The following is a 26,142-nucleotide window of genomic DNA, read 5'->3' on the forward strand; positions in this document are numbered from 1 at the left end:
ATCCGAAACTAGCGTATCCGGATTTGCCGAGGTATTTTATCTATTTTACGTTCGTTTTAAATTTTTTTAATTTTTTTTAAATATTTTTAAATGGTCCATCGCCGACAGATGGCCAAAATATATAAAATTATTAAAAAATAACATGTTAATTTAATTCAACTAAATATAGAAAATTGAACTATACAATTAAATTCAACGTACCTCGTCGGCAGTCAAACTGTCTATGCGGGCACGCAATGACTGAAGCCGGATCTCTGTGCACTCTGTCCCGGATACACTCCAACTACACGCTCGAGGAGTGCCAATCTCTGTAATCAGCCTATCTCGCTGGGTCTGAAACATGGAAAATACTCGTATATCCAAGCCTGGAGAAGTGTCAGACACCCAGACAAACAGTGACAGTCGCCTCTGGAGGCGATTCCTAACTGACGAAATAAATAGGCCAGTGTAGCAGAACCCCAAGAATAATCCTTCGCGTCTACGACTCCATCCCTAACCTCCCAAAGACAGGCTGGTTTAACCCGGTGGCCAGCCTTATCGACAAAAAGAGTGCAACCTAGCGTCAGTCACATCCACGCTATCGCCTCAACCTCAGCACTCAAACCCCGTCCACACTTCCTAAAAATGGACTCAATCAGAACCCCTCCATTTTCATAATGCTTCGTCGAATTAGCTAACAAGTCATCCATAGAGATCCCTAAAATCTCTACACAGGAGGCAAGCAACAACTGTTTCCCGGGCTTATCTGAAAACATATTCCAGCCATGTATGTTAATTTATTTTAAGGAATACAAAATAAATTATTAAAATGAATATGTAATTTAAACAAAAATATAGTAAAATTTACCTGAAACCACTTTTCCATCCACAGGAATACGGAGAATAATCCACACGTCATGCAGTGTAATGGTCATCTCCCCGAATGGCAGGTGAAAAGAGTTAGTATCAGGCTGCCATCGCTCCACAAATGCAGAAAGGAGCGGAATATCCAAGTGACTGAACATAATATCAGGGAGATGCCCCAAACCACTCTCGGCTATCAGGTGTTTGACCTCGTCTGAGGCGTCATGATGCCATGCTGACAGCCTCTTACAAACTGCATGTCTACTCTGACACTTCAGAGTGCCTCGCTCCTCCTTCCCTGTCCATATTCCATAAGCGACATGTCCAAGAAAACTGGGAATAATACTCCCGTCCTCAGGTCCACCTGGCACTGGATCACTAACAGTCCAAGCAGGTATTTCAGTCCTGGCTCTTCTACTCGTCACTGAAATTACAATTACAACAATTAACATAAATTTAATATCTTTTAACTATTATTATTAAATTAATGAAATAGTTAAAGTTTATTTACCTGATGACGTTTCAGCAACAAACCGTCCATCTTTCCCCTTTCTCCGTCGAATGTTCACGATTGGTCCTAAACTCTCGTCCTCAGAAGTCTCAAAATCAGCATCGTCTATCCGGTGGTCTTCCATGTCATCATCCTCCATCCGATCATCCTGTATCTGATCATCGACTGGCGTCTCACTAGCTCCCTCAATAGCAGGAGCCCCCTTCTTGTGTCGTCGGACTGAGGCACTCACACCACGCTTTCGAACATTTCGCTGTCCCGACTCCTCAAAATCAGCTTCAGCTATAATAGGCTTACTCTTTCCCCTGCCACCATTACCAGGTCCTTCTTTCTGCAATTATCAATTTTACAAACAATAATATTCATTAAATTATACTATTAAACTTAAGCAAATAAAAATATATTAATAAAATTCTAAATTGTAAATACCTAAATTTATTTAGTCCGTAAAATTAAAGATTATTTCTTAAAATCTAAAATAATAGCACTATCAAAATTAAATTTAATTAAATCTATATAATAAAATTTAATTAAATAAAAAATTATATTATACAACCTAAAATTGTACTACTAAAATTTAATTTAACTACACCTATAACTAATAAAATTTAATTTAATTACACCTATAACTAATAAAATTTAATTGTATTTTTCAATTAAATTTTTTTAATTAATTATTAGGTTATTTCATTATTTATTAAATCGATTAATTTTAATTTATTAAATTAAAAAATATAAAAAAAAAATTAAATCGATTTACGGCCCTCAGACGGCGGCTGCGGCCTGGCCATCCGGCGGGTCCTGGCCATCGCCCGGCGATGGTGCACGTCATCGCCTGGCGATGGCGAAGGTCCGGCGGACCATTGTTGGGCGATGGCGATGGTCTGTTGGACCATCGCCATCGCCCAGCGATGGTCTGCTGCACCATCGCCATCGGCCGGCGATGGTGCAACCGGTCATCGCCATCGCCGGACGATGACCGGTTCCCGTAAAAAAAAATTAAAAAAAATTAAAACCGAAATTAAATTACTTACCGGAGGTCCCCGTCTTTTATCTTTCGTCAATTCCGACATAAATCGGCTCCGATTATTGCTTGAGATTTTGTAATGGATTTTAGAGAATTTTGATTTGAGAGGAAGTTGAGAGGATGGTTTTTTTGTTTTTTGAGTTGAAAAAAGATTAGGGGTAGTTTGGTCAAAATTGGGGCGGTGGGTAGTAATTTGGGGCGGTAAATAGTAGTCCACTAAGTAAATTATACTAAAAATAGCAAGATCCAGTTGGGCAAAGGCTACAGCCATTATTTTGAATGTTGTGGTGTTGGTAGGGCAGCTTTTAAAGCAACAAACACCACCTCCAAATATGGTTGTCCCTTATTTAACAGTTGCTTCTTTTCTAGGTACTTCCCTCTCACACCCTACACCCCTTTTATATTTATTGAAATAAAATTCACAAATTAATTCAATTATCTGATATCTACATTCTTAATCTGATCTGCTATTGCGGAACATATACACCTAACTGTGAGAGCAATTAATAAAAGATATTCTTCTATGGTTATATGTCGAGTATTTTTAATGATTGATGGATGATTACTCCCTAACTATGATTTTGTTTGGTGTTTTTGGATTATGCCAATCAATTTTCGCTTAATTGTTAAAAAAATTATCCACAATATAGCCATTTTGTCAACAGAATTAGTATTCTTCATCAATGCATTTGTCTAATGTAAATGCATAAACATAAAAACTTGGAGTATGGTCTTTCCATAGTCTACAAAACAGCAAACCCGCCTATTTTATACATCTTTTATCTTCGGACAAAGTCACAAAACACACAAAAATTCATGCACTATCACATTTTTCTAGAATTAGATCCATCCACTTCTATCAGTGAAGATTGAATCCAATCTTTTTGTCATGAAAATAAAATGCATGGAATAGTGTAACAACTGGAAATGTTTTTATTCATTTTTTGTATATTAACAGTTTTTGAATTGGATCTCTGAACTTTTATTTTTGTCCAAAACAAATTGGTTTAATTACTTAAAAACCACCCACCTTGAACTTTTTTTTCGTTTATACCATGACCTAGGAAAAAGTTCATTTATACCCTGACGTTAGGGGTGTGCAAAAACCGAATTGAACCGAAAAACCGAACCGAACCGAACCGAAGTTTCAAGATTGGTTCGGTTTTTTGGTTTAAACGGTTTAATTTGGTTTTTGTCAACCTAAAAATTTGATATTCGGTTTTCAATTTGGTTTTAGGTTTTTACAAACCGAACCGACCGAAAAACCGAATAACAAATTATTTTTATTTTTTTTTGAAAAATTTAAAATTTATATGTTTATTTATACTTTTTTAGTATTTATTATTTAATAATATGTAATTTATAAGTTAATAAATTTATTATAATAGATAAAATATACAAACAACATATATAAAATCATTATTAATCAATGTTTTTTTAATTTTTTATATTAAAAAACTGAAAAAAAAATTAATTAAAAAAATCGGTTTTTAACCGAACCGAATTTTTTGGTTCGGTTCAATTTCGGTTTTTGGTCTATTTCGGAACCGATTCGGTTTTTGATTTTAGCCTATTTTCAGTTTCGGTTTTTTCGGTTCGGTTCACCGAACCGACCGAAACCGACCGATGCACAGGCCTACCTGACGTATGTGTTTATGTTTCACCTCTACCCCGAGGCACTAAATTAATCTCTTTTCATTTTAAAAAAAGTTCAAAATAGTCCTTCATTTAGAGAAAAATTCATTTCTAATTAATCTCTAATTAGCTTAGGTTAAAAATGAAGAACTATTTTAAACTTTTTTCTTAATGAAAAGAGGTTAATTTAGTGCCTCGGGGTAGAGGTGAAACATAAATACATATGTCAAGGTATAAATGAACTTTTTCCTAGGTCATGGTATAAACGAAAAAAAAGTTCAAGGTGAGTGGTTTTTAAGTAATTAAGCCAAACAAATTTTTGAATCCATCTTTTTAGGCTTAGACTTGACAACGTTACTAGTTATAGTGACGGGAAATGTAAGGTCTATAAAATTAGATATATAAGAAATCAATATAGAAATCATAATGGATGTACCAGTTCAATAAAAGTGTGACATTGCAAATATTTTGTTTTGCCTTTATCTTTGCAGATGATATTGTTTCTCACGTAATCAAACTCTAACCTGGATTTGCGTATCATAGTTGAAGAGATAAGAGATTGGCATAAAAAAACAAAAGGAGCCACCTAATTAGGAGGTGGAACTCTCATTCATTTATCATTTCTTGATAGCTATCGAAGTGGATAAGTGCAACAAAGGGAGCAAAACTGACAGAATATACTAGTTGACAAGTGCACCTTTTAGTGTAGCCTGACAGCGACTTGCATCGGTTACAAGTCACCAGCTCCAAGGCAACAGCTATTCCCGCATTCAATCCCCGGGAAGTTCAACTGATATAGCCTATGATCGTAAATAATGCTTCCAATACAGCCTCAATATAGCAGACTATCACACACCATATTCTATATGTTGTGCGTAAACGAAAATGTTAAAATACTTAAAACAGAAATGACGAAATGATACTTTTTATAACAATAAACTATATATATAAGGCTTCGGAAACAGTTTTGGAGACACCATCGAAACGCTGAAACATAATGTACTCAACCAGTTGGTAAAGTTTCAGTGAATAAACGACATAGCAATAGGAGCCAAAAGACCGAGTCAAAGACTTCAAATTACCTATCTTAACAAACATTCTATACACCTTCTGAGGACTAAATGCAAACATTCAATAGTCAAGAATCATGATGATTTACAGTATATATTTTTACACCTAAGACGGGCGTTTCAATCTTTTCCCATCTCAACAAATTTTTGCAAACTTGTCTCATCTTAAACATTATCTTTGAATTTCGCTAGTTTTCCACTTGAAATCAATAACTATGTGAAATAGTTACAGCAGAAGTCATACCTAGGGACTTCCAGCGTATTCAATGACATCAACATACTCCAATCTTCTGCCGTGATTTGTGAATAAGCTAGCTCAATTGGGTCAGCCAACACAACAGAAAAATATGTGTTGTTAATATTGAAATAGCCCTTACTGAATACAAAAACTATTAGAAAGAAGCATCAAGTTTAGATATATCTAGAGATATATTCGAGTCGAGCCAACTCCCGAACTACTCGGAATTATCTCGACAAATATTCAAAATCCACTTGATGTTAATGGAGTTGAACTACTCGAATTTGTATATCAAAATACTTGATTCAGCAGGCTTGTGAGCCTAATCAAACTTTGATTACTAATTTTAAATCCGTCAAAATTATACATTTATTTATAAGAATACATTTACTTTTTTTACTAAAATTAAATTTTTAAATTTTTATACAGATAAACAGGTCGAGCTCAATTTTTAATTGTTCTATTGAGCTCGAACTTGAACTATTAAAATAAAACTCGACTTACTCGAATTTGAGTTGAGTTTCGAACTTAGAGTAGAATTGAGCTTGAAAGTGCTTCGACAATGACTCAATTACATACCTATCACGTACCACTGAAGATTCGTAAACTTTCTTTCTCCTTCATATGTTTAAAAAGAAAACAATTGTAACAGGAACAAAAGTTAAATATTCACTCTTTAAAGCAGAATCAAGCTTGAAAGTGCTTCCACAGTGAATCAATTACACCCCTATCAAGTACCATTGAAGATTCATCACCTTTCTTTCTGCTTCATATACTTAAAAATATAACAAAACTAACACGAGCATAAGTTAAAGATTCACTCTTAACGATTTCTTTTGAAAACCAGATAATATAATAGTAATTTCTATCTAGTATTCTACTTCCAAGACATCTCCACTGCTCTGGCCTCCTCGTTCCCATTGTTTTCTACCAATTACAGTTTTGTGCTTTATGCTTACTTTTCAACACTAGGTGGCACAGAAATGGACACAGGGAAACGAGACACTTGGACATGGGCACGGCGAAATAGTGTTGTTTTAAGGTTTACCATGTAAAAAATAAAGTTCCGTTTCCGAAAAGGGACACATTTATTGAGTTTATTGAATGAAGTGTATGTGCTAAAATAAAGATTAAGGAACGAAACACATCCTGCTCAATGATTTTGGTGATACAAAGAACCAAACTAAACCCGTAATCCTAAATGCCACAACCGATTCTCAAAGTAGGTCATATGCATGTTGTTGAAGCTGACTAAAGTCTCATTCACAGTTTTAGAATCTAATAGCATCACTCCTGTCACTATTGAGTTGTTTTAACAAAAATGAAACTCAGAATACGGCCAATTAGACTAAAAGCATACAAATCACAACAAGATTATTAAAGAAAGAATGGAAGGCCTGAAGTAAACATGTATGCACATTTTCCCCTCCAACAAAACTTCCAATTCAATTATCTCAATCTTGCACAAGTAGTTACGAGGGAGAGCAAATTAAAAAAAGGCTCTCAAGATTATGAAAATAAATAAAATTGAAAAAACAAAGTTAATCAAGAAAACCAGTTTTCCTCCAAATTGCATTCCTTACCTGTCTAAGATCCCTGCCTTTAAGCGTCCTTCCAACACCTTCCAACACTGAACACGCTACCAGCGGAGACTGTTGCCTAGCCACCATCTCGTGCGGCGGAAGCATCTCGCCGTCACCTTCCTCCTCGTCCTCATCTATCTCATCAAACTCCTTATGCTTCCTGCTCCTCATCGCCATCGCCATCATTGGCACATTCACAGGCGCCGACTGAGGATGGGTATGAAACTTACCGGAAAACGACGACGAATAAATCGGCAACCGTTCCTGCGGAGGTTTCGGAATTGTAGGAATAAAACGTGACGAGGAGGTCGTTGATGACGATGACGTCGATGAAGACGGGGAGGAAATCGCTGTTTTCTGATATAGATGGCTATGAGAGTTGATTTTATGTTCCGGTAGCGCCGCTAAGATTCCGAACGAGTCCTGCTGTGAAAACGCCGTTTTGAGATGCTGCCGCGGAGATGCAGTGGAGGAAGGAGGGCTGTTGTGGAAGTGATTTTGGTTGTGGTGGTGGTTATTCGATGATTCGGAGAAGTCTCCGGTGGAGAATATATCGTCTTCGTTTAGCTCGTTTTCTTCAATGAAGTTGTCGTTTGCTGTGTTGACGGAAGCGGATGACGGCTCCTGCGACGTACGGGGATATGCGCCTAAGAATCTATCAGTTGACGGCGTTTTCCGGTGACGGAAACGAGCAGATCCGTTAATATCCATTGGTTAATCAAAACGCACGGGTCGGGTTGTGGGTTTCTGTAGTGGTTCTTCTTATGATTTTCCGGAATTTGTGCTATTACGGAAAAGAATGCTACTACTACTTTTTTTGGAGAGAGACAGAGAGTGAAAGAATCCAACCAAAAAATTAAGAGAGAGACGAATTATATGAAAATTGATCTCTGCCGTTGGTTTGACTGAGGCCCACTTAAATTTGGCAAACCTTGACGCTTGGATTTGGTTGGGAATGACATAAACGTGGAACAAAAATAAATTGAGAAGTGAGGGATTGGTCGGTTTCTTTTTAGGAAAAGCTATGACGGGATGATAATTTTTCTTTTGAAAAAGAAATAATTCTATTAAAATTAAATCAAAATCAATTACATTAATGAAAAACTCAGAAGAGTGATTAAATCACTCCTAATGGCCTGAATTGAAACTAATGCATTATGTAAAAACATACATAGCCTGATTCACGGATCGTAAGGATATAAATAAATCGAGCCAAACCGAGTGTTCATATTCGACTCGTTTGGCGAACAAAGTGTTCATATTCGGTTCATGTTTAATTGAGCGTTCATGTTTAGTTCATGTTCAACTCGTGTTCGTTCATTTAACCATTAAACGAACGAGCTCCTGGACATGTTCGCGAATGAGCTTGACAAGTACTAAACGAGCTCGTTTGTGAGCTCATTCGTTTAGCGGCTAAACTAATGAACACGAGCTCAACTTGTGTAACCGTTAAACTAACGAACACATATACGAGTTGAATAAATTAAAAACAATACCTAAAAAGGAAGAAAAGAGTGAGAGTTTTGTGTGAGATGCTCACATTAATTTAGAGTTACTGGTTTTGATTTTAAACTTTTAAATTTTAATATATAAATTTTACTTATAGGATTATGAGTTTTTAACTTTTCTTAAATTAAAACTACGTATAGTTTTGATAGAATATGTCAAAAATACATAGTTTTATTTACTTTATGTAATTTTGAAGATTATTTAAGATAATTATATAAATTAAATTAAATATGACTTTGTTCGCAAACACCTAATCGAGTATATAAACGAGCTTGTTCGCGAAGTATATACGATCTCGTTCACGAACCCTATTCGAGCTCGTTCACGGGTTTGTTCGCAAACTACTAACCGAGCTGTTCATGAACGTAAATGAGGTGAACACCATTATATTCATGTTCAACTCGTTTATATTAAAAACATGAAATCAAGCTCGTACTCGGTTCGTTTAGTATACAAACGAACACGAACCGAGTTCTTATCGAGCCGAACGCCGAGCTGCTCGCGAGCAGCTCGGTTTGTTTACAGCCCGAGCATATCGCCTCACGAAAACAAAATAACTACTCCCTCCATCCCGTAAAGATAGAAAACGTTACATTTTCACGAAGAATTTAAGAAGTTAGTTAGTTATAGTTAATTTGTGTTAAAAATTCTAAATTACTCTTTTACTTTGTTAATAATTTACCATAATTAAAGCCACTACATAAATCTGACCTCTCTGTTTTCTATTTCATATGGCTTCTCTTATCTCGGAGACCCTTGTGGTGCTTAAGTAGTTTATGATTTATGATTTATAATGTGACTTTCGATAATCAGCCATTTGAACGACTAATTAACTCCTCACACGCTTTTTCAATTTTGAACATTTTTTGAACAATATAATACAATTTGAGTCATAGCATAAAATATTTCAAAAGTTGAAAAATAACAAGAATTTTCATTAAATGTTTGATCTAAAATCAGTTAGCCTAATAATGAATTAAATAAATATTTTTATATTTTATTCAAATAACAGCTAGCTTGCGGATTTTTCTATTGAGTTTCTATACGAACTAGTTCACCAAATTTATCGAGCTTTTATATGAGCAAGTTCACAGCGCATTGATGATACAATTAAATGAGCTCACATACGAATTGCTCGTAAAAGTAACGATTCGAACAATATTATACTTATGTTTGGCTCGTTAAATAAATAAATATAAAAATAATTTCAAATATAAATTAAACTCTTATCAAATTGAACGTTCAATTGTTTATGAAAATAACGGTTCGTTTACAGCCATAGAGATGACGTTCTCAATCTGAACTCGTTACATTAGGTTTTTAATCTTCAAAAATCTCTATGAAATTTTGTTTGCTTTCTCTGAGATTTGGATTTAAAACTTCTTAGTATATAGAATTATATTAGTATTAATTGTTGGATCAAGTCCTTTTGATCTCTTCAATTTTGACTTTTAACAATCAATTTAAAGGTTATAATATTGTTTACTAGTGTATAGGCACCTATCAAAATCATCGTGGAGCAATTCGGAGGTCTCTAACGAAAACTCAAATTTTCGGATTTTTGAGATCCAGCTTTGCAAAATGACAATTTTTGCCCTTGAAGACTTAGAGGAGATCTGTTGAGATATAAATACCCCACAACCACTACATTAATGTGGTTAGACACTCCTACATTAACAACAACTATAAGCATTCAATTATACTCTTCTCTCTCTCTTTATTAAATTGTGCATCATTAATCGATTGCTTTTCTTTGTTGTTGATAATCAATTTTGATTTATCATTAGTGTTAGTAGGTTTGTGATTAGCCTTAGAAAATCACTTTTGTGAGTTGTGTTGAGCTCTAGAAAAACATTTTTTTTAATAGTTAGGTGTTAAGTTTAAACCACTCATTAGTGGATTTATTACAAATCTCAATCTTTGATTGAGTAGTGAAGTAGAATCGATTTGTGATTCGAACCACTCTAAATTGCTTGTGCTCTTTCTTCTACCTCTCAAACTCTAAATCAAACACTAATCAATTTTTAATTTCTAAAATAACCTTATTTACCCCCCTAAGGTAGTATTTGGGATTTCAATTGGTATTAGAGCTAGTTTGCTCATTTTTTTACTTAATTGCGAGTTCTTCGACTCAAATGGCTACCAAAAATTTCACTAATACTCTTCGTCCTTTATTTGATTGAACGGATTATCCAAATTGGAAATTCCGGATGGAAAATTATCTTGATATGAATGGTGTTTTTCTTTGGAATATGGTGCTTGATGGATATGTTGCTCCTACCAAGTAAGAAAATGGTGTTGTAGTGCTTTGGCCAAGAAAAGAGTGGACAAGGGATCAAATTCAAGCTAATTCCCTCAACCAGAAGGAAATTTGTATAATCCTTTCCTCCTTATGTAGAGAAGAGTAAGGAAGGGTTCAACATTGCTTAACCGCTCATGACATGTGGAAAATTCTTGAAAACTGCCATGAAGTAACAGTTCAAGTTTAGAACAAGAAGGTTGAACTTCTCGCTGGAGAATATGAAGCTTTCAAAAACAAGCCAAATGAGAATGTCACCGACACCAACAATAGACTTCTTGCCGTCATTACTCATCTCAAGAAATTTGGTAAGCATTATACTCTTGGTGAAATCAATGGAAAAATTCTTCGTTCATTGCCTCTCCTAAATTGGCAACTGAAAATAACCGCTATTGAAGAGTCTCACGATTTGAGGACTTTGAGAACCGATGAGCTTATTGGAAATTTGTTTCTCCATGAGATGACCTACATGAAGAGCATCAAAGAGTTAAAGAAAGTTCAAGAAGAGAAGATCAAAGGAATTGCATTGAAAGCTAAGGCTCTTGAGATTAAAATTGAAGAGATCAAAAAGGACTTGGTCCAATATTAATATTTTATAATTTAGAATATTTTTAGAATATCAATAATTTATGTTAAATGAACAAATCCAATTTTGACTCATTCGCAAACTCAACAATGCGAAAGCCCATTAAAGTGCATCATCATGGGTTCAAATCCATAAAGCCAAGGCCCTCCGGAAATACACGCACAATTGAAGGGCCTTCTACTACATTGAACAAGTTTAGCACCTGTTCCGAGTCGACTCGGGTAAAACCCTAGTCCCGCAGTGCTCACATATAAATTCGTCGCGTGTTAGAAATAGTAAAGCTGTTCTCCAATTGCTATCCACTGGAGTTTTAATAATCGACTCTATCACAGTACATTTTAATCCCTTCACTCGCAGCTGAGCCATGGTACGCTAATTGATTTGTTCTGAAAATATTAATAGAATGGTGATGAAGAGTATTTAATTCTCGATGTTGTTGAAATTCTCCTCGTATATTTGATTATTTCACACTTGTTAAATTGGCGTATTCTTTTCATTTGGTGTTAATGATCTGTTGCTATTTTGAATTGGAATCTGTTTATAAGATTGTTAGTGTAGTGTTTAAACTAGTTTTTTTTTAACAATTTGTAGGGGATTAATTACTTCTGAGATCTTTACTTATCTGTTGATAATATTGTATAATGAAAGGAATTGTTTTAAATCATGCTTACAAGTTACACACTCACGCTTAGGAAGTTGATCCTATTTGGTGTTCAGTTTCATGTCAGCTGCAATGTCTTTTTTGTGCTCTGTTTTATTTCTTTTTGAATTCCGGTACTAAGATGTTAAACCGTTGATGATGTTGTAGTCGAAGAAGAAGACAAGAGAGCCGAAGGAAGAAAATGTCACTCTTGGCCCTGCTATAAAAGAAGGAGAACACGTTTTTGGGGTGGCTCACATCTTTGCTTCTTTTAATGACACTTTCATCGTAACTACTCATCTTTTCTACTCGGAATTTGAAGGTTTTCCTTTTAAAATAAAATGCTCGATTATGGATTAGGTATAAATGCTTTTCCTGTTTGTAATTGCAGCATGTTACCGATTTGTCTGGAAGAGAAACTATGGTTCGCATTACAGGTATGTTTCACATCATATTCGTTTTCCTCTACTTAATACAAATCATCTGTTCTCATGGAATCCATATATGCCTTGTTATCACATGTTTTCAACACTAATAGTTTTGAAGTCTCTTTAACTTCTTTGAATGGAAAACTGATTATGTTTCTTGTTGTAATGTGATCAAACTAGTATTTGAAGTAAACTTTACTCAAAGCACTATCAAATTTCATGCCACTTAACTCTCACTTCTGCTTCATTTGAACGCCATGAATCCTTTTGTTGCTGCCTTCATATGTATTATAAGGTGCCTGATTGTTGTTCTTTGTAACTATAGGTGGAATGAAAGTTAAAGCTGACAGGGATGAATCTTCACCATATGCTGCCATGCTTGCTGCACAGGATGTTACTCAGAGATGCAAGGTTTGTTTGTTTTTTATTTGATTCTTAGAACTTATGATGAAATATGTAATTTTAGTGCTTTCTTATTGTGTTTTATATTTCGCTATTGAATAAGGTTGCAATTTTTTAATACACAGGAACTTGGCATTACTGCTCTTCATATTAAGCTTCGTGCTACAGGAGGGAACAAAACCAAGACACCTGGTCCTGGTGCTCAATCTGCACTAAGGGCACTTGCTCGTTCTGGAATGAGAATTGGTCGCATTGGTGAGACATCGACTTTCAGTCAAGTTTTGTTAATTTCAAGTTTTATCTAATGAATTATGTTTAATGGGTTCTTGTATGTTGTCAGAGGATGTAACACCAATTCCGACCGACAGCACTCGTAGAAAGGGTGGTAGAAGGGGAAGAAGACTGTAAAGTGTTTGCTCATCAAGTTCTATACAGTTTGTTGCTGGTGTTGCACCGATAAGCTGGTCTTTACTACTCTTTTTAGATATGGCGGAACATGGTTTTTAAAGTTTGCAATATTTTTGTAGTTTTGCCCTAAATTTGTTCAACCTGGAGTTTTTGTATAAACCTAATGATATGTTAGTATGAATTTTGTCTGAATTATCTTGAGTCACAATATTAGAATCTTCAACTGTTCAAACATTTTATTATCCATTATGATGACGTGTCCTATGCTATACTATCGCGAATGCCAATTTTTCCCTACTTGGCGTAGCTTGATTGTGTAAAAGTTGCGGATGTCTGGACTATAGTTTCTTCTTAGCCTGATGAATTATTGGAGGTATTATCTATTTTCGGAGATTTTATTGCTTCTTGGTTGACAAATCTCGTTCGTTAGTAATGTAAATCAATAGAATTATGTTGTCAGCTTTATGTTAGATTCATTTTCCGATGCATGTCAGGTGGTTAGGATCATAAAACGGAGCAAATAGTTGTTACTAAAAAATTACTACCCAAGAGGAGCTCTCCTGGGTGATTATTATTAAACACTCAATCAAAGACATAAAATCAGTTGGCACAAAATACTTGAAAACAATTAGAAATAGTAATAAGGTTAGGCAGCCTAACTTCATGGCTTGGGTGCAAGACCTGCCTTGAGAGCCTGAATAGTGGCAACATCAGTCTTGAAGGATTTAGCTAAGATGTTATCATCAATGCCGGTGGTGAATAGGGTATTAGGAAGTGAAACAGTTCCAGCATTGGCGCTTCCAAAAGCAGATATTGCAAGGGCAGAGTTCTGTGCATCTGCATTGTATTGGAAATGGACAAGACCCTTAGGAAATACAAACAAGTCACCGGCTTCAAGTGTTTGAGTGAAAAGCTTGTTGGTGGTGTCAACGAATCCAACTTGGAGAGAGCCCCGGGCAAGGAAAAGTAGCTCGGCAGAGCGAGGGTGAGTGTGCGGTGGGTTTGGAGAACCGGCCGGGAACTGAAGAGCAGCATATGAAACACTCTGGCCAAAGAGAGCAGCGAATTCTGTCATGCTTGCTTTCAAGACCTTGAATGCTGTAGGCGGTGCAGCATCATTGAGGACACGCATACCGTTGAACGTGAAGAATGTACCATTAAGTGTGATCATATTTGGTGGGATAACAAAATCAGAAAGAATATCTGGATCTCCTGCCATTGCTATTTGAACAATGGCTGATGAGACAACTAGTAGTGCCAGAAATTTAAGGGTAGAGGCCATGTTCAAGACTTAAGAATTTATCGTTGTGAGGACAGGATGATTAGTGTTCAATGCAGTAGTAAGTTTGCGATGATATGCTTAGTTCTCAAGGTCAATATATAGAGAGAGTGAAAAGGAATTGAAAGGCAATTTTTGTGCAGGCCAGTTCTCTTTGGATGATTACTACAGATGGCGATTACAATGTATAGCTTCGTTGTAGTTGCAGCTGTGAGGTCTGAATATTCCTTAACTTCTTGTTCCTACAATTCTAATTTAGGAAAAAAGGTGTTATAAAAATGAAAATGACGAAATGACAAGCACTTAAATGAAATACGGAAACACGATATTTTTTATAATTATAAATATAGAGTTTTGGAATTGTAATATATTTTTGTCGTTTTGTTTTAATTTTTGGGAAGTCCTTTAAAATTCTAAAGTTTATAATTATAATTTATATTTGTAAAAACATATATTATAGCCATTTTCAGTTTTGAGTATCTCTTTCAAAAAATTTGTTTTCGTGCAACATAGTTCGCGGCCAGCTGGTCGGTCCAAGAAGACAAATAATTCACTTAAATGTAGTACAACATTATACAGGAATACAAATTACAGGTTACGAAATGTCATGAACATAACTAAAAAGACTGGTAATAATTCATTAGTTCTATGGTTTATTGACAGACCGGCATGATCTCCTGATCTCCCCTTGATCGACCGTGAGGACATCAACAGCTCCCAACTTAATCATGGCTAGACCAAAGTTGAAGGAGAAACTATTCCCATTGCCTATATTTTCCACTGTGGATTTAGTGTTAGGATCCGATGCCAAATCTTGATCAATTTGAAGAATCCCTTTCTTCTGCTGCAACTGCTGGTAATAAGAACTGTCTACAATGAATGAACTAGAAGGGTTCTGATCAAGAAACGTTGTGTTTGATCCGTCCGAATTTTGTGGGCACTTGTCTCTTAACATGTTGAGTAATACTAAATCCATGTTGGGATCAGGTTGGTTAGTGTTCTTGTAATTGTACAGACGATCTTGGAATAGAAAACAGTGCGCTATACCAACGGTGTGACCACCTACATAATTATATGCAACAGGAAGATAGTATTCAGAGAACAAAATGACATTTTTGAGGAACTATATTACCAAAAAAAAAAAAAAACTGTCAATGTATGACTTTCAAATTCCTGACGAAATTTCCATCACAAAATTTTATAACAGCACTTCCCGTCACAATTTTGTCATTAATCCTTTCAAAATTCCGTAAGTAATGATTGAGTAGAATTTGAAGTACCTAGAAGATAAACCATATCAGTTGCATCAAGATTTCTTTTAGCAAATGCGGCAATAGAATCAGAAACAGTGATGTTTGGAGCTGGCAGGTCTACGTCAGCAGCTTTTGATATAAAACCATCTCTTCTTCCTGTTTCTACATTGTACCATCCTCCTTTTGCCTACAAACAGTATGATTCATGATTCATCACTAGGCATATAATGTAATTTACCGAGCACGAAAAAGAAAACGTTGAAACGGAAAATGCTGATACGAAAAATCAGCCAAAACGATATCTTTTTATACGAATATGAGAGTTTTTAAAGTGTAAAACTTTCGGAAATGAAACCTATGGTGCATGAAAACTTCTCCTTTCTTGCATTTTGGTGTTTTGTTTTTGTTTTCATAAACACTTATAAAACTCTTAATAAGTTAATAACTTTTTCTTTAAAATATGTCATTTCGTCATTTCTGTTTGACAGTTTTCTTGTTTCGACATTTTTGTTTCCATGCGATATTGCAGGTAAGATAGAAAAGGAAAATGAGTTGACGTACCAAGAATACAGCTTCTCTGGTAGCAATAGCAATAATATCAGCACAAGAGACAATTCCAGGACAGAAAAACTCCACAGCAGCTTTAATAGCATCAATAACTTCAAAGCCTCTTACAGTTAGATTCGGTGGTGCAGTTTTTTCGCTGTTGTCTCCATCCAGAAGTAGAGAAGCATCACATCCCTTACATTTACATTAAAAACAAACATTAATTAACACAATTGACAAGAGTGAAATATAGCTAAAAGGCTAATTAGCTTTACTTACATGAACGAAACAGTCATGAAACTGCATTCTAAGAAGAGCAGCGACGAGGGTTGTGTCGTTAAAATATTTGATTTGAACTACGTTACGAACAATAGACTCAACGTCGAAGCTACACTTGTTCTTATAGAATCCGAATTGCAGCTGACCATGGCATTGGCCTGTCAAGTTCAACAAAAAGATGGCAACTACTATTGTTAGTGGAACTGCCCTGCTCATCATCATTATTGTATCTTCTAGTTTAGAGAGAGTAGTTACTTGATGAGCAAGAAAACAATGAAATTTTCATGTCTATTTATAAGAAGGAGCTAGAAATGATATGGTGTGCACGACCAGTTTAATTCTTATAAATTGGTAGCTTAAAATACGTGATGTCCTGTAAATTGAAGTATATATTTTATGTTTATTAAAAATTTCATTTGGGTTGACAAAGAAAAATATATATAGGCTTCCAAAAATCCAAACTCTTTTCACCTTTTTTGAAAATATAATTCAAACTTTTAATTTTGAAAATTTTATTCCGATTTAAAAAGTTAGCTGTAATTTTAACCATTTTACTAATCGTCCAATTTAATATGTATGTTTAGTGTTTTAATTGCTGAAATAAGGAAATTAATATATATAATTTTAGAAATTTCACTTTGTTTTGCATGTATAGAACTTTTTCAAAATTTAATTTTAATGCATAATGTCACATTGATAACAAGATAGATGGAACAATCTCAAAAATGAACTTAATCGGATATCCTCACCTCCAAAACCGACACTGTTAAAGACGATAAACAAACAAACAGACAACGTCCCGGGAACAAAATATCATCTCGGCCGACCGAACAAGCACAACGAAGAAAGACCTGCTCGGCCAACCGAGCAGATTTCTCCAATTACAAAAGTGCGAAGATCATCTCGGCTGACCGAGCAGGATTCGCCCTAATTATAAGGACAGAGTCTGATAGAAGGTACGCTGACATTTCCAACATTCCCTGCACAGATAAAAAAATTTACATCAGAACTGTCGGTCCAGATAAAGAGGCAACACACCCAGGACAAGACATAGTATAAAAGAATTTGTAAAAGTAGGAAAAAAAGTTAATACTTTTTTTCTCTCAACTCTTAACTCTTTTCACTTATCATTTCTTTCTCCCACTAAAACGGTTATTAACTTGACCGTCAGAGAGGTTTGCCGGAATTTCCTTCCGGCTTCTAACGGTCGTTTGTGAGTTTCAGGTACTCTCCCGACGACATTCCAATTTGAAGACCGTCCACGTGATTCGCAAGTTATCACATATAAACAAAGAAATTTTAAACTAACTTTTATATTGGGCTAAAAGAATTAGAAATTTATTTATTTATTAAATTTGCAAAAAAGTAAAAAGAATTTTTGAATTATTGTGTATTAGGCTATATTAGAATAATATTATGGGATGGAATTGCTATTTCATAAGAAACAGAATAACTATTTCTTATTTCTTTTAAAAAATACTTGTTCTACAAAATTATAAAAGAACAATAACATGAAATAAACCAAAGTAAATATTAACTATATTCTATGAACTGAATATAGCCTTAGGCCAAATCAAGCACATGCTCTCTGATAGTTGCGTTCTTAGAGTCAGATAATAATTAAGAAATATTGATGTTTCGGGTAATATATATTTGTTAGGTAGTCTCTATCCACAAGTCGTCTATGAACAAAAACAATTAGTACTAAAATTACCACATCCCTCAAATATTTACTATCCAAATAGGTATAAATGACAATAGTCTTCATTGTTTTCCATTCCTTTTTTTATTTGCGTACAGATAGATAACTAGATAAAATATTATGGGGGATCTCAATTATAAGACGATATTTTTTTAGTATTTTATATTTAAATTAATCTTTATTCAAGTTGGATAAATTTTTAGCGGAAGGCAAAGTTGTCAACTTCAAATTTAAAATGGCTACATATATAATTACAGACCTCATTCATAAGATGATAGTTCTTAAGCGTTCTATATTTAAATTAATTTTCAATCGAATCTGATAAACTTTTAGTGGAAGGCAAAGTTTTTAGTTTCAAATTTTAAACGGCTATATATATAATTACGTTGTGATCTTACTTTTTCTAATTATTTTCATTGTTTCACATTCACATTCTAATTAGCTACAATAACCTCCAAAATTCGGAAAACAAACTCATGTGAACTTAGTTCGTCACGTAAGATTATAAACCATCAACTTATAATTAGAATTTGAAGGTTTGTTTTTTCAGCTAAAGAGAGAACTCTTGTGTTGGCCACCTTTTTCAGGAAATGCAGTCATCGATATTTATTAATTTCCGTATATAAATGGGAAGACAGATTCTTGTTTGGAAATTAGAGAAGCAGTTGAAAATGGCGTTCAAGAAAGTAGGGCGGTTCCACTTCCACAGCTTTTTCATTGCTGTTCCATCTCCCTCTTCTCCATGCACGTCATCCCTTAACTTCTACCACTACTTCTGTTACTACTACTAGTCGTAATTTTCCTCCCCTTCCTTCATTATACTCTTGCAAATTACTCTAATTATTATGTTTTGCTTCTACAATCTCCATATCAAAATCAAAGCAAAAGTTAGTGATCGTCATCAAAAGCTTAATTAATTGAATATCATTGTTGTTTTTTTAAAAGCTGAAGCATCGAAAAATATTCCATCTCTTCTTTTATGGTCCAAACCGTCTATTTCAGTCAATTTTTCAAGGTAATTGACCATGAAGGTCATTGAACTTACGAATTTTTTTCATTTCAATCACTAAACTATTTTTTTTATCACTGAACTTTCAATTTTTTTCATTTTAGTATTTTCCGGCCAAAAATGCTTAGGTAGAAACCAGAATTAATTTTTTTTTTACCTAAAAACTTGTCATATATGCATAATTTGACTTAAAAACTCATTTTCAAAGTGAAATTATGTATATGTGATAAATTTTCAAATTAAAACTAGTAAAAGCCGGTTGACATATGTCAATTTCCGGCTGCCACCTAAACATTTTTGTTCGAATATTAAAATGAAAAAAAATGAAAGTTCAATGATCGAAAAGAAAAAAAATAGTTTAATTATTGAAATGAAAAAATCGGAAAGTTCAGTGATAGTCAAAATTAATTACCCCAATTTTTCAATTTTCACTTTCAATTATAGACTTTGTACAAATGAGAGCGGAAAAAAATCAATACTATATTGCTTCAAATATCCATCGAGAATTTCAAACACGAAGGAAATATTTGGATAATTTTCCACCCAGATTTAAACAAGTGGCTACAGCTTAAACTGACAATTAAAAAATAGACGATTTTGAAACTTTGAGGCATTCTTCAATGATTAAGGCTTTTAAAAAAACTGGAAGTTTTATTAACTAATTAGCTAGGTTGATTGGTGGAATCTGTAATTAATTAATTGCTCACTTGCAAAATTGAAAGTGGAATAACTAACATAAGCTAGTGGTTTAATTGCAGCCTTCCCAGAGTTGCCCAGGAATCTAACAGTTACAGGTGGGCCGAAGCTATTGGTGTCAGTAAAGAGGAAGCGTCGCAGTCGCAGTCACAAAGGAGGCGGCGGAGGAGGAGGCTACGCCGGTGGTGGTGGACGTGGTCCAATATATCGGCGCCAACATAATCATAACGGTACTAATACTAATGGAGGCAGCCGCAAGTGTGTCGATCCAAGCTTTTTGGTACTTCCATTTGTGCTTTTTCCTTTTCTTCAACATTTTGCATAGGCAGCTTAGCTTGTGTTGCATTTTTCTACTGCCAAAATTCTAATTAGTTTGCTCTGTTTAATTCCTTTAATGAAAAAATATTATTTCAAGAAGCAAACTTTATTCATGCTCTTAATTCCGTAACTTATATAATTGAAAAAACATACCAACTTATAAAGTAAAATTGAATTCGTATTTACATTCAGCTCAAATGACACAAATTCTTGCCAAAAAATAAATAAATTAAATCACAACAAATCTTGCAGGAAACACAAAAACACAATAAAACAAAGATTGTTGCACGCTTAGTTTCACAATCAATCATATGATACAAGAAATGGAATGACAGTAGACATGAACTCGTCGTAATTAAAGGTTGCGGTACCAGTGTAACGTGAATCCTTCTGCTTAAATTTCTCAGTCAAACCCTGAAAACATGAATAAAATGAAATTAATCAAGACGTTCATCGGAGTACCTAATAGCAACTAGCAACGTGTGCGCCTTGATGTATGCGAGTCTATGTACAAAGACAGTAAGAGTGTATATGCACATACAAAATCATATGGCACCCTTAGTGCCAAATTTTATCAAGTGAATTAAGCCTAAAAGAGAGTAGTTTGAAGTAACGGTCTCACCTTCAAAATCATGCCGCATCTGCATGTCCAACAGAAGAAAAAAAAGAAGAAATATAATCAGATTTAAGACGACTTTAAAATAAATCCATGTGAAACAAACTATAGGATAGGATAACTTACTCAACAAAGCTGTCAAAGTTGAGTTCAATCTTTCTTCCACTTCCATCATCATACTTGGATATCAGAATTTTAAGAACAGAAGGCGGAACTGCATACCCGATGCCATAAAGCGCATCCCTGAGTTCAAACAAATCAATTTTGCCACTCCTGTCTTTATCATATCTCTCAAATATTCCCTGCAATACAAATTTAAGATAAATTTCCTATGTTGTGCGGAAACTTGTTCAATTCTTACGATTTCGACATTTCGTTTTCATTTGTAGAGTCGTTTCTGAAACTCCGAAACTCTACTGGAAGGCAATATAATAGAAACAATACAAGGGAGTACTTACACGCCATTGACCAAGACAAGTCCATAAATCAGCAAACTCTTTGGGGCCTGCATTGCAAGAAGTATAGCCGACATCATTATTTATATGCATTTATGCCACACCAACAGTGTTGTAGAAAATCCAATTTGAACACATCCATTTAAGTTAAAAGATAAAGCTCAAAGCTTATTCTGTTTCTCTCTCTTAGGCAAAGCTAAATGATCAAACTTAATAGCAAAATCATGGATATAGAATCTTAATTCAAATTTAATTCTTTGTATATTAAAAGCCTAAAAATCCAGTTTCAAGAATTGAAAATTGAGACTCGTAAAAGGGGAAATTATGTAACTAAACGTGAGGTGCAGTAAAAAATGACAGGTAAAAAGAACTGACCGATTCTTAAGGAATCACGAGGGTTCTTGAAGAGAAACACGAGAAGCCTGATAGTTCTAATATGAAAACGGTGGTAAGCAGAGGAGAGAGCTTGCTGCAATTCATTCTCATCGATAAATCCACTTCTGTCTCTATCAACCATCTGAAAGCTCCTAATAACATCTGGGTGTGTTCCCGCCGGGAAATCGGAGTATCCATGGGTCTGCCCATATCCTCCTGACCCATATGCAGAAGGAGGCGGCTGTTGCTGGTATTGCTGCTGCTGTTGTTGATGCTGTTGCCACCTATACTCACTTGAAGACGAAGAAGAAGAAGAAGGACGAGGGTTATGGACATGGGCTTGATGGTCAAAAGATTCCGGTAAGGATGGTGCAGAGGGAGCATATGAGTGTTGAGACGACGGCCGTGTTCTGGTATAAGGATCCATTATTTAAAAGAAAAACTGCAAATTAAAAAAGCTTTAAAAACAAGAAAAAGTGATTAAAAAGGCTTGAGTTTGCTTCTCTTTTTGAATTTACTTTTGTGGTTCAAACGGACATATGCGTAAAAAAATTGAAGCTTTTTCTCTTTTGATTTCAAAGATTGAAACTTTGTTGTAATATAAGATGTTTTGTACCGTTGAGATTAAATAGTTTGGTGGGTGTGATAACATGGACGGTGATGAATTGATTGCAGTAATGGTGTTAAGATATAAGCATTTTAATATCGGTGAGAAACATGGAGAATTGGTCAACGCAAGTATTTGCGTACGTAACATATATAGGGAAATTCTTACCTAATTAACAGATATGTATTACATGGGATATTTTTAAGATATAGTTTTATATAGTCGGTGGATGTCGCCATGTTACTTCCTATGGTGCCTGGGCTGCAGGTTCCTTTCTCTGTCTATGCCAATAATGGATAATACACTAACAAACAGAATGATAACTTGTTCATTACGTAACATTACTCGTTTTTCTGAATCCATCCAAGTTGTACCATCTAAACTGAAACCCTAATTCATTTACAATTTTGAGTAATTCTAATGCAGTTTCCACCTTCTCTAAAACCAGCATCAAGAGAGCCGAAGTCTCTACAGCTTTCGAGTTGTTCAGCTAATCATCTACCGAGTCCATGGTGTTAAAAGTGAGCTATTTACTGCTGTCCTACCACAAGCCCGGGAAACTTGCGGCACAGGTAGCTGAAATATATCACCAGAGTTATCACAAACGTATCAATCCTGGCATGCAAAATAAAATACAATCGAGCAAATTAAGCAACTGAAGACATGGTATATAACTATGAAGACAGAAAATTCTACATAGAGCAACACGTTGGCGAGTCGGAAGCAAGTCCCTAGCTGCCAGGAGACCTAACATCACCCTAAATTACAGCGTCAAGTAACAAACTAACCAAGACCAGCGGAAAAACGATGCATAATACGAGATGAAAAACCTACATCTCATCTGGGACTCGTCGTCATCAGCTTTATGGTCTTCTTCATAACTAAAAGAAAGTGCTAAGCTTTACTGCTTTCCCCCTAGTTTAGGAAATAGAAGGATGGGTTGAACTCTCTGCTAGCGAAATGAGCAAATTTTCAATCCAGTACGAGTATTATGACCACATCAAATAGCGCACTAATTTCATCATCGACTCAAACCTAATTTCATGTCTGATTGCCAAACAACATGTAAATTTGGAATGTAAACAAAAAAAATTGAGAACTTTAATTGTAAACTAGTTCAAATAATGCTAAAAATGTCATTGCCCAATTATTCTTGAAAAAACTAAAAGCAAATGAAGTAACTTTAACATGCCTCAAAAGCAATTAGATGGTTCACTCGCATAACAACACAGATATACAGAAACTGAAGGTAGCATGAGAATATCCAACATATATGCAAACTCATGTTTGATCAAAATTACAAAATCAGACAGAGGAAGTGTGTACCTTATTGACAATTTACTTTAAGCAAACCGGGTTTAGGCCATCAGACACGTGATCACACATTGCAATGACTGGAATGCATCTCTACGAGTCCAATGCATGTGCTGCATAGCTACTTAGCTATTCATCCCTAAATTAAATAAGTTCAGAAACCATTTTCACATAATGAAGAGGATATATCAAGGTTTCAGCCCTAAAATCCCGTATCATTAAAACATAACTCACATAGGAGCAGAAGACGTAGCTTTCCTTATACAGGACGAGTAACAAATCCTCTATCAACCATAACTGCCACTAATTGTTCATGCTTCTTTAACTGCCCAGCATTCCTGAGCTGCTGGAGAACTTTCTCATAAACATGGAGACTCGGTTTTAGACCCTTCTCTTCAACCATCTCTTTAAAGAGCTTGTGCGCATTATTCCAGTGCCCCATTCCACAATACATTGAAATTAAAACACGGTAAGTGTTCACATTAGGTTCAACTTCATTTTCATCCATTTCCTTCTTTAACTTCAGAACCATATCCGCAGATTTACTGTCTACAAACATACGCATTAGGATATTGTATGTTACTGTATTAGCCTCACACTTAACCTCTTTCATCTTAGCATACAATCTATGAGCCCCATTCACATCTCCTAACTTCGAAATCGACCCAAATAATAAATTGAAAGTAGCAGCATTAGGACTACACCCCTTCTTAACCATCGAGTTAAGAACCTTGAATCCTTCTTCAAGATTCCCCTCCTTGCAGTGACTCTCTATAAGAAAATTAAAAGTAATGGTATCAGGAGAGCATTCCATCCTCTTCATCTGATTATAGACTTGCAAAACCTTTTCAGTTCTACCAGCTTTAACATGAACCCTCATCAGATTATTAAAAGTGATTGAATTTGGTTCACATCCGACATCAAGCATCTCAGCAAAAACATCATGCGCGCGACTAATCTGCCCACATCTACACAAAGCATCAATGACAATAGAATACGTATAAACATTCGGCATACAACCCGCCATTTTCATTTCCTTAAAGACCCTCTCAGCCTCTGGTATATTTCCAGCGCGACACCACCCACGAATCAGATTAGTGTAGACAATAACATCAGGCTCAAACTTGTCTTTTAAACTATCAAAAAAAGACTGAGCTTCACTAGCTTTTCTTTTCCTACACAAAATGCTAATCAAAATAGAAAAAGCAAGCTTATCAGGCAAACAATTATAATCCTCCATGCGATTAAAAGCATGTAAAGCCTCGGAATTCAGTCCCGCTCTAACATAACGTCTAATAAGAATAGAAAACGTTTCGATACTAATATCAACATTTCTAGCTTTCATTGAATCAATAACTTGCCAACAGACATCAAAATTTCTAACTTTACCAGCAAGATTGATCATCTCATTGTAAGGGTCAGGGTGGTGGGTGAACCCGACCCGAGAAGTGGCCCAGTTGAAGAAAGAAAGGGCCTGAGGAAAAGGAATGCCGTGGCGAACTGCGGCGCATTTTTCAATGACGAGGCGGATGGTGGAAGGGGAGAAAGGGGCGGCTGAGAACTGGGTGAGGTCAAGGCAAAGAGATGGAGAAGTGTTATTGGGTATGGTGAGGTTAGGGTTTTTACGGTGGTGGTCTTTGATTAGAGAGTGTAATTGGTTTGCTAGTGTTGTTTCTTCCGGTGATGGAATGGGATTTTTGTTATCTGGCCGAGGATGATCAGATTGTGAGGTTATTGAAGAAGAAAAGGGTTTGAGGAAGCGATGAGACAAAGGAGAAAGGGAGGTTGGTAAAGGCAAACAGCGCCTGCGTTTGATTGCTACCATTGATGGCTGCATCGAGCGCGATAAATTTGCTTTGCAATGAAAACAGGAATGGAAAAGGGCTTGCTTTCTTGACAAAATTCTTCAAAACATTTACATAAAAGTGTCTGGACTTTTTCAAAAAAGAAAATCCAAAAATATGGTATTATGATACAATTATTTGCATATCAAATCATGAATTTTTCCATTTATAGCGATTTAAACACAACCTTTAAAACGTTGCATCGTACATTCTAATTTTTTAATTGTTGGCATCGTGTAGCATATAGTCGTTTTCCACAAAATATGAAACTAGAAAATGTGTACTGAAATGATGTTTTGTATGGAATGTCGTCAAAAAATGAAAATGTACTGCACAATGTCCAAAATTTAAAGGATACAATCGATGCAACATTTTAAACACTGAGTTTAAATCACGACAAACAAAAAATTTGTAATTTAATGCCAATAAATTAATGGTTTGCAATCACTATATAATAAAAAGATAAAGGTAGCTCCATATTTACTTATATTCATTATAATATTAACAAAACAAACAGTAATTTTGAAACACTCAACTCAACTGAACATTTATAAATTTAAAGTTCTTTTTAAAAAACTAAAATACCAGTTTAAAGAAAATGTGAACATTAAAATAAAAATTTATAAAGTCAGACATCATTAATTTACTTTTATTAATTTTCTTTTACCAT

General features: G+C 35.1%; 6 protein-coding genes across 15 annotated transcripts; 1 reads left to right on the forward strand and 5 right to left on the reverse strand.

Annotated features, from left to right (window-relative positions):
• Positions 1–207: 207 nt before the first annotated feature.
• On the reverse strand, positions 208–2,667 carry LOC126664216 (uncharacterized). Its single transcript, XM_050356493.2, has 4 exons — positions 2,389–2,667; positions 1,355–1,685; positions 848–1,267; positions 208–745 (listed from the first exon to the last, which is right to left on the reverse strand). Exons 1-4 carry the CDS (start codon positions 2,650–2,652, stop codon positions 567–569), a joined length of 1,194 nt encoding a protein of 397 aa, XP_050212450.2. The 5' UTR covers positions 2,653–2,667; the 3' UTR covers positions 208–566.
• A 2,323-nt stretch (positions 2,668–4,990) lies between these two features.
• Positions 4,991–7,751, reverse strand: LOC126664217 (protein S40-7). Of its 6 annotated transcripts, XR_007637380.2 has the most exons (3): positions 6,908–7,751; positions 5,829–5,903; positions 4,991–5,397 (listed from the first exon to the last, which is right to left on the reverse strand). XR_007637380.2 is itself a non-coding variant. In XM_050356497.2 (2 exons), the coding sequence occupies exons 1-2, from the start codon at positions 7,616–7,618 to the stop codon at positions 5,359–5,361; spliced, it is 726 nt and encodes a 241-aa protein (XP_050212454.1). In that variant the 5' UTR covers positions 7,619–7,751; the 3' UTR covers positions 4,991–5,358. The 6 variants fall into 6 exon arrangements, 5 of the variants coding, with proteins under 5 accessions (XP_050212454.1, XP_050212453.1, XP_050212451.1 ...); XM_050356497.2 differs by lacking the exon at positions 5,829–5,903 and having other exon boundaries at positions 4,991–5,373; XM_050356496.2 differs by lacking the exon at positions 5,829–5,903 and having other exon boundaries at positions 4,991–5,376.
• Positions 7,752–11,502: 3,751 nt separating this feature from the next.
• Positions 11,503–13,371, forward strand: LOC126666092 (40S ribosomal protein S14-3-like). The gene is made up of 6 exons (XM_050359053.2): positions 11,503–11,668; positions 12,110–12,229; positions 12,333–12,378; positions 12,695–12,780; positions 12,897–13,026; positions 13,112–13,371. Exons 1-6 carry the CDS (start codon positions 11,666–11,668, stop codon positions 13,177–13,179), a joined length of 453 nt encoding a protein of 150 aa, XP_050215010.1. The 5' UTR covers positions 11,503–11,665; the 3' UTR covers positions 13,180–13,371.
• Positions 13,372–13,739: 368 nt separating this feature from the next.
• Positions 13,740–14,551, reverse strand: LOC126666093 (germin-like protein 9-3). Its single transcript, XM_050359054.2, has one exon. It carries the CDS (start codon positions 14,459–14,461, stop codon positions 13,841–13,843), a length of 621 nt encoding a protein of 206 aa, XP_050215011.1. The 5' UTR covers positions 14,462–14,551; the 3' UTR covers positions 13,740–13,840.
• A 432-nt stretch (positions 14,552–14,983) lies between these two features.
• On the reverse strand, positions 14,984–16,786 carry LOC126664955 (peroxidase 60). Its single transcript, XM_050357591.1, has 4 exons — positions 16,537–16,786; positions 16,273–16,452; positions 15,739–15,898; positions 14,984–15,520 (listed from the first exon to the last, which is right to left on the reverse strand). The coding sequence occupies exons 1-4, from the start codon at positions 16,756–16,758 to the stop codon at positions 15,105–15,107; spliced, it is 978 nt and encodes a 325-aa protein (XP_050213548.1). The 5' UTR covers positions 16,759–16,786; the 3' UTR covers positions 14,984–15,104.
• Positions 16,787–20,400: 3,614 nt separating this feature from the next.
• LOC126657350 (probable calcium-binding protein CML48) lies at positions 20,401–25,567 on the reverse strand. 5 transcript variants are annotated; one of them, XM_050352024.2, is made up of 6 exons: positions 23,641–23,883; positions 21,708–22,929; positions 21,336–21,382; positions 21,004–21,179; positions 20,884–20,902; positions 20,401–20,675 (listed from the first exon to the last, which is right to left on the reverse strand). In XM_050352024.2, the coding sequence occupies exons 2-6, from the start codon at positions 22,132–22,134 to the stop codon at positions 20,565–20,567; spliced, it is 780 nt and encodes a 259-aa protein (XP_050207981.1). In that variant the 5' UTR covers positions 22,135–22,929; positions 23,641–23,883; the 3' UTR covers positions 20,401–20,564. The 5 variants fall into 5 exon arrangements, 1 of the variants encoding a protein (XP_050207981.1); XR_008789900.1 differs by lacking the exons at positions 20,401–20,675; positions 20,884–20,902; positions 21,004–21,179; positions 21,336–21,382 and having other exon boundaries at positions 22,433–22,929; positions 23,641–23,757; positions 23,863–25,567; XR_008789899.1 differs by lacking the exons at positions 20,401–20,675; positions 20,884–20,902; positions 21,004–21,179; positions 21,336–21,382 and having other exon boundaries at positions 22,433–22,929; positions 23,641–23,767; positions 23,863–25,567.
• Positions 25,568–26,142: the final 575 nt, after the last annotated feature.

This window comes from Mercurialis annua, linkage group LG1-X, assembly GCF_937616625.2.
Source record: "Mercurialis annua linkage group LG1-X, ddMerAnnu1.2, whole genome shotgun sequence".
Lineage (NCBI taxonomy): Eukaryota > Viridiplantae > Streptophyta > Magnoliopsida > Malpighiales > Euphorbiaceae > Mercurialis > Mercurialis annua.

What these genes read in the sequence shown, in the direction of transcription:
- LOC126664216 (XM_050356493.2), bottom strand. Translation starts at nt 2,652, where the DNA reads ATGGCTGTAGCCTTTGCCCAACTGGATCTTGCTATTTTTAGTATAATT. An exon ending in ATAAAAGACGGGGACCTCCG is followed by an intron (nt 1,686 to 2,388) that starts GTAAGTAATTTA and finishes TGATAATTGCAG; the next exon opens with AAAGAAGGACCTGGTAATGG. An exon ending in GGATGGAAAAGTGGTTTCAG is followed by an intron (nt 746 to 847) that starts GTAAATTTTACT and finishes ATATGTTTTCAG; the next exon opens with ATAAGCCCGGGAAACAGTTG.
- LOC126664217 (XM_050356494.2), bottom strand. Translation starts at nt 7,618, where the DNA reads ATGGATATTAACGGATCTGCTCGTTTCCGTCACCGGAAAACGCCGTCA. An exon ending in AAGGCAGGGATCTTAGACAG is followed by an intron (nt 5,398 to 6,907) that starts GTAAGGAATGCA and finishes CAATTGAGCTAG; the next exon opens with CTTATTCACAAATCACGGCA.
- LOC126666092 (XM_050359053.2), top strand. An exon ending in CTTTTAATGACACTTTCATC is followed by an intron (nt 12,230 to 12,332) that starts GTAACTACTCAT and finishes TTGTAATTGCAG; the next exon opens with CATGTTACCGATTTGTCTGG. An exon ending in ATGTTACTCAGAGATGCAAG is followed by an intron (nt 12,781 to 12,896) that starts GTTTGTTTGTTT and finishes TTTAATACACAG; the next exon opens with GAACTTGGCATTACTGCTCT.
- LOC126666093 (XM_050359054.2), bottom strand. Translation starts at nt 14,461, where the DNA reads ATGGCCTCTACCCTTAAATTTCTGGCACTACTAGTTGTCTCATCAGCC.
- LOC126664955 (XM_050357591.1), bottom strand. Translation starts at nt 16,758, where the DNA reads ATGATGATGAGCAGGGCAGTTCCACTAACAATAGTAGTTGCCATCTTT. An exon ending in TTCATGACTGTTTCGTTCAT is followed by an intron (nt 16,453 to 16,536) that starts GTAAGTAAAGCT and finishes TGTAAATGTAAG; the next exon opens with GGATGTGATGCTTCTCTACT. An exon ending in CCAGAGAAGCTGTATTCTTG is followed by an intron (nt 15,899 to 16,272) that starts GTACGTCAACTC and finishes TACTGTTTGTAG; the next exon opens with GCAAAAGGAGGATGGTACAA.
- LOC126657350 (XM_050352024.2), bottom strand. Translation starts at nt 22,134, where the DNA reads ATGGATCCTTATACCAGAACACGGCCGTCGTCTCAACACTCATATGCT. An exon ending in TCGTGATTCCTTAAGAATCG is followed by an intron (nt 21,383 to 21,707) that starts GTCAGTTCTTTT and finishes CTTGCAATGCAG; the next exon opens with GCCCCAAAGAGTTTGCTGAT. An exon ending in CTTGTCTTGGTCAATGGCGT is followed by an intron (nt 21,180 to 21,335) that starts GTAAGTACTCCC and finishes TTTGTATTGCAG; the next exon opens with GGAATATTTGAGAGATATGA.